General features: G+C 29.6%; 2 protein-coding genes across 3 annotated transcripts in view; one reads left to right on the top strand and one right to left on the bottom strand.

Annotated features, from left to right (window-relative positions):
- Positions 1 to 5,907, top strand: part of LOC109598052 (alpha-(1,3)-fucosyltransferase C-like) — a 265,775-nt gene that overhangs the window by 120,789 nt on the left and 139,079 nt on the right. The window lies entirely within an intron of this gene.
- On the bottom strand, positions 2,435 to 4,415 carry LOC109597456 (zinc finger protein ZPR1). Its single transcript, XM_020013145.2, has 6 exons — positions 4,257 to 4,415; positions 3,951 to 4,203; positions 3,746 to 3,897; positions 3,404 to 3,689; positions 2,838 to 3,268; positions 2,435 to 2,594 (listed from the first exon to the last, which is right to left on the bottom strand). The coding sequence occupies exons 1-6, from the start codon at positions 4,353 to 4,355 to the stop codon at positions 2,481 to 2,483; spliced, it is 1,335 nt and encodes a 444-aa protein (XP_019868704.1). The 5' UTR covers positions 4,356 to 4,415; the 3' UTR covers positions 2,435 to 2,480.

Raw genomic sequence — 5,907 nt, 5'->3', positions numbered from 1 at the left:
GGCGACATCTAGCGGTCAACGGCGACCGATTAAACAGAAGTCGGTCACGTGGCCCGCCATGCACGCATCCGCCACGGTTGTCACGTCTACGTTTCCCGCTGGTTCTTGCGGTTTGGTTCCCCAACTCTCCAGTTTTTTCGAAATACTAAAGGAGCGTGCTTAAAGTTTTCCGTTTATTATCTGATTTCTTTAAGTCAAAATCTGAAGACTTTGACTGAAAGAACAGTCAATAAAAGTTTCTAATAAAAAGTGTAGACCTTATCACTATAAGCAAAATAAGTCTAATTGTAAATTTAATATTCAGACGCCCTTAAAACCCACAATGGCACACATTTTAAAAATATATATTTTTATGATATAATTTATACATATCTTTAAAAAAACGATTTATTTTGTTAGATACCCTTTGTTCGTTATAATTGCCTTTAAACGGCGAGCGGCAACGGCTATTTGAAATTAAATCCCCAACCCAGTTCAATTAAAAATCATAATTCATACAAATCCAAATGCAGGTCAAGATTTCATGTCGTTCCATAAGTTTTCAGTTGGATTTTAATCTAGACTTTGTGCTAGCTAGTCGAGAACTTCAACGTGGTTATCTTTTAACCAGTTTTAAACAACTTTGAAAGCATGCTTCGGAATATTATCATTCATAAAAGTCCTTGTAACTGGTTACCTCCATCGTGTTTTAAAATTTTTGTAGTGTATTTACAGTTCAAACTTTTATTTGAATGACAACAAACGTATTGTTTTCTGTCTAGTCCTATTCTAATGGACTTGGATTGATCACTCCAAAATACTCGTCGTCAAAATTCTGGAGAATAATAAAAACTTTAGTCTTGTTCGAATATTCTCATTTGAACCAATAATTTCTATACTGAAATACATCTTTATTAATTCACTCAACATCTGATTGTTCTACTAGACCTTCTGATATTATATGACACAATTAATTATTTTCTTATTTGCCTAGTAGACTAGAAAGGATTTCGTTTACTGATGTGTATTTGTTTTCTTATTGTATTTTCAACTGAATGTGTTGTTTCATATTTGTTAATAACATTGTAAACCATTTTTTGAAAGCACCTGTCCTCTTCTCTGAAGTGCAATGTTTCATTCTTCTCACTGAAAGTGAATTTATTCAATAAAATAATATAAATCTTACTCTTAAGAGTATTGTTAAATAGTGACACAAAACATAAATATATTTGAATGTAATACTTTTCTTCGATCAACTCTGTAAATTTGACTGCTTTTCATTATTTCAAAACATTTTAACAATTTAAGAAATATTTTTTCCGAAATACATTTCAATTAATATTTTTTCGCACATTTTATAATAATTTCTACTTCAAATTTCAGTTCATAATTTTTAATTCTGACCTCATCATTTCAATTCTTATGTCTGTATTTATGTTTTTCTAACTAATTCTAATGAATTCAAATTCAATTTTCTTCAAATAAGATTTCTGAAATTACAGTCATATCGTCTCTTATAAATAAAAATAAATAATTGATATGAACGTGGCCTTCTTGCAAGTTCAATCAAAAATTTATTTTTTCTAAATAATATGCATATTAATAAAAAACACAAAAATACGAAAGCACCATACCGTTGTATACAGCACAGATTACCATTTGGTACTATTCTATACATTATACCGTTAAAGTAGGTACCACAGATATTCCCTTAGTAGTTAACGTTCAAATAACGACTTTTTTATGGCCAATCGAACGAACTTTACAAAGCTATTCTGTAATCGTTATATTGTTATAAAACTAAATAATGTATTTTATTATTTCGTATGTATGCATTTAGAAACGGGATATTATGTTGGCGGAAAAAAATTACTTGTGGCAACATCGCTTTGATGATCATTGGAAGAAGAAAGAGTGCGAAAGTGGACACGATAGAGAGATGTATAAGTGGAACAGGGTCGTATTTAAGATTATCCCATCAGATATTATTCCACGTCTGGGCATATTTGCATGTCTGGCATTTTATAGAGGCGTGACACTTTAGGATGTGCTAGCAGTGTTGACATATGATATAAAATAACTTATTAATTGATTCAGTGTAGAGAGAGTTATTTCACTTATGTCGCCTCAAGGAAAAACGTAAATTAAGTTTCATATATTCACCAATCTCTTTTAGATTCAATAATGTGTTCTCTTTTAATTTTATTACTAAAATGTTTTATTCAGCTTAAACATTAATAAAAATTCATAATTTAAAAGGACTGGTCCAATTGGAAAATTAAATGTGTCAGATAAAAATTTGAATCTCTTAAATGTAACATGAATAATTTGAAATAAAGATGATACTGTTAATCAACTTGTATTAAATAAAGATTTTAATTTCTAGTTATAATATGATTAGTTTGAGATAAATAGATAAATGTAAATATAGCAAGTCAGTAATAAAACACAGATAAATGGAATATTGCGCTTTTATTAACATAATTTGTAGAAATCATAGTTTAATAATTATCTGTTTTTATATCATTTAAACCAAGTTCCTCATTTTCTTCAAAACTCCGTTCGAAGTGATTTATCCGTAGACCTTCGTCTGATTCACCATCATCTCTTAGACTCTGAAACGTAGACAAAACTGATAAATTACTAAATATGTATTACAAAATGTAAAATTTAAACTGAAAAATATTCTCTAAATACATTGGTCAATATTATTACTATTTACTTCTGTATACGAATGTTAGTCAATAAATTGTACATAGAGTTGTTTAAAAAAATAATTTATAATTGTCTATTTAATGATATAATAAAAAAGTAAAAACAGATACTAGTTTAGCTGATTAATATTTAAATAAATTTACCTGTACAAAACTGTTTCCAGCAGGATCTCTAAGCACAATAGTTACAGGCAATCTACAGTTAAGAATGTCCTCAAACTTCTCCATAAATTCTTTAAACTTCTTTTTCGACGCTTCATCTGCGGAGTCGCCGAATAAATGTGAATGTCCCGAGTCGCACAACTGGTCCCTCATTGCCGTCACGATGCCCTCCACCGTACTAAATCGGCCTCCAAGCGCGTGTGGCCCCACATCTAGTTCCAACTGAGGTATTTGGAGGGAGCAAGTTTCAGATTTGAGCACATCTCTAGTTAAATCTTCCTTGTTGCGAACGTCCACTTGGATTTCAAGACCTTTAGGTTCCACCCCGCCTCCACTTTTAACTTCGTTGGTACGATGTCCACAGTAGTCGCATGTTGTGGCCATTATTACCACTTCTTTAAAATGTGGTATGTCTGTTAGATTGTGTTAAAGAATTATTTATGACCACACTTTCTCTAAATTTACTAATGTTATACTTAACAGATTTAAAAATTGAATAATATATTGTTACAATACACACAGCTTAATAAATATTAGTAAAAGGATACTTGTTAATTTCATATTTGTGTGACATGGTGACCCACAACTAGAACAATTAGTTGGAAATTGCAGTACTTCCTCTTGCCAATTTTCCAATGTAAATTCCTCTTTGGTCAAATGAAGTACAGTAGATTTAGATTTATCTTCTTCCCCAGTAACTTCCTCCTCAGTAAAAATTCCCAAATCATGATTTTGTTCTTTAGTCCTAGTAAAATATTGTGTGGTACAAATTGGATCAATTTGAGGTGCATTTGGATTTTGAATAAAGCTGTTACCAGAAATGTCCTCTATGATCTACAATAAAAATTAAATTTGTAATTTCTATTTTATTTTATATATTTAAAACTTACAAGAGTGAATGGCTGTCCTTTAAGATCTTTTAATTTTTGTATAAAATCATCTATTTGCTGTGCTACCTCCGGATGCTGTATTCGTCTAAGAACCTGATCTTGTTCAAGTCCTGCTATGCTTCTGTCTATGATTCCTTCTATTGTTGTTATCTCTAAAACAGTAAAAGTTTGACAATACATCTTTTTAAGATGCTTCAAATTTTACCTCCTTTCTGACTTTTTGCTGGTATTTCAAAATCCAATTCGACAATTTTTACATTACTATAATCACTTTTTACAACCTGTCTGTTTAAATCATTTTGATTTTGCACATTCAACGTGATTTTCACACCTTTGTCAGCTACTGGAGCACCAGATTGAATTTCATTGTTTTCAAAGCCACATTTTTCGCAAGAAAACGACATTAAAACGACCTCCTTGTAAAACGGAATTTTAGTTAGTAGAAGCCTGGTAGTGCCCTAGAATTGTTAAGTTTTGTAAAACATGTTTTAGGGCAAAATAATGGACTTACATTTTCCTGACAATTCATGCACAGTGATTCTACAATGGTAGCTTCGTGGTCAGGATCATCCGCATTTAAATCCCTGAATATTGGCTTGTTACTTCCCATTTTCTGTTAAAACAAGATTTTTTAATTGTTGGCGCACAACGTGACGATAATAAATTTTGAGGTTAGAATACCGAATCTATGATTGTCGCATTAGAGCTACGCTGTTTATATTAATATTAATTTATTTGTAATTGCATAGATAATATCCAATAATTACAACTAAGGGCAGTATAAGGGTAAATATTTATGTAATTTTATAAATTTTAAGTTATATAAAATTAACTTATACCGTATCGTACCATAGAAAACCTATATGGTACTGAGGTGCCACGGTGGAAAAAATCTAATTTTTTTATTAAAAAAAATATTTTTTTGCGATTATAAACAATATATTAACTTTTGATTAACAATGTTACGTAAATATTTAATGTTTCCTTGTACCTTTAGCAACATTATCTTTTTTTAATGTATAAAATTAATAATGGTAATTAGCCGCAGATTGATATCGTTATTTTACGATGCACATAATCAAAATGTTAATATTTACTTAACACCAAAATTGGCAAAAATTCATTAAATTTTTTCAGCATCATACTGTTGTGACTAGAGAAATGGCACACATTACTACTTATTGTTAATTAGGGAATTTATACTTATAATTAAATGCAGTCAAAATATTTTATTTAAAATAATTACACCATACTCTTTATATAAATAATTATTTATTAACTTTGTACCTATATGAAAATAATGCGTAATGTGACTGCACACAGAAATAGCACACATTTAAAAAGATATATTTATTAAATAATTTATAGACAACATTTTATTTAATTTAATAAGTCTAATTTGTCTGAATTTTATGACTTTTGAAATGTTAACCAAGTCTTCCACAAGTTTTCTATTGAATTTATATTCAGATTTGCGATGACCAATTGAGAACCTCAACATGATTGTCTTGTAACTAATTTGGAATAACTTGGAAGCTTGCTTTGGATCATTATCATGCATAAATTCCATGTAACTTGTAAATTATTGTTAGTAAATAGTTCCATTACATCTCTGAAACGGTTCTCACTTTACCAATAATTTTCTGTAATGCTTCTACACCATGACATGGAAAGAAACCCAAACATTTCCTCCATTAGATTTCAAAATTTTTGTAGTTTTTCTAGGGTCCAAACTTTTAATTATTAATTATAGTATTCTTCGCTAAAATTGTGGTGGACGAATTTTTTTAAGCAAACTGGTTTCTCTGAGATACACCCTTGCAAATTTTGTTCATTCAGTCGATGTCTGATTGCTCTACTAGACATCCTGATATTTAATGCCTCAATTAATTCATTTTTTTATTTACGTAGAAGATAAGAAAGTGATTCGTTTAGTGATTCTAGTGATAGTTAAGGCGTTTTCTTGAGCGTATTATTGTCCTTTTTTCTGAAATATAATTCTTCCCACTGAAAATGAGTTGATCATTAAAATAATATAAATCCTACGAAGAATAAATTTTTACTGTTAAGACTATTGTCAAATTAAATTAATCCTTTTATTAAATATAATATAGCTAAATATAAGTAAATATTAAATCTATTTTTCTGAATATGTACTTTTT

Source organism: Aethina tumida, chromosome 1 (genome assembly GCF_024364675.1).
Source record: "Aethina tumida isolate Nest 87 chromosome 1, icAetTumi1.1, whole genome shotgun sequence".
NCBI classification, from domain to species: Eukaryota; Metazoa; Arthropoda; class Insecta; order Coleoptera; family Nitidulidae; genus Aethina; species Aethina tumida.
This window is presented reverse-complemented; position numbering and strand designations above follow the sequence as displayed.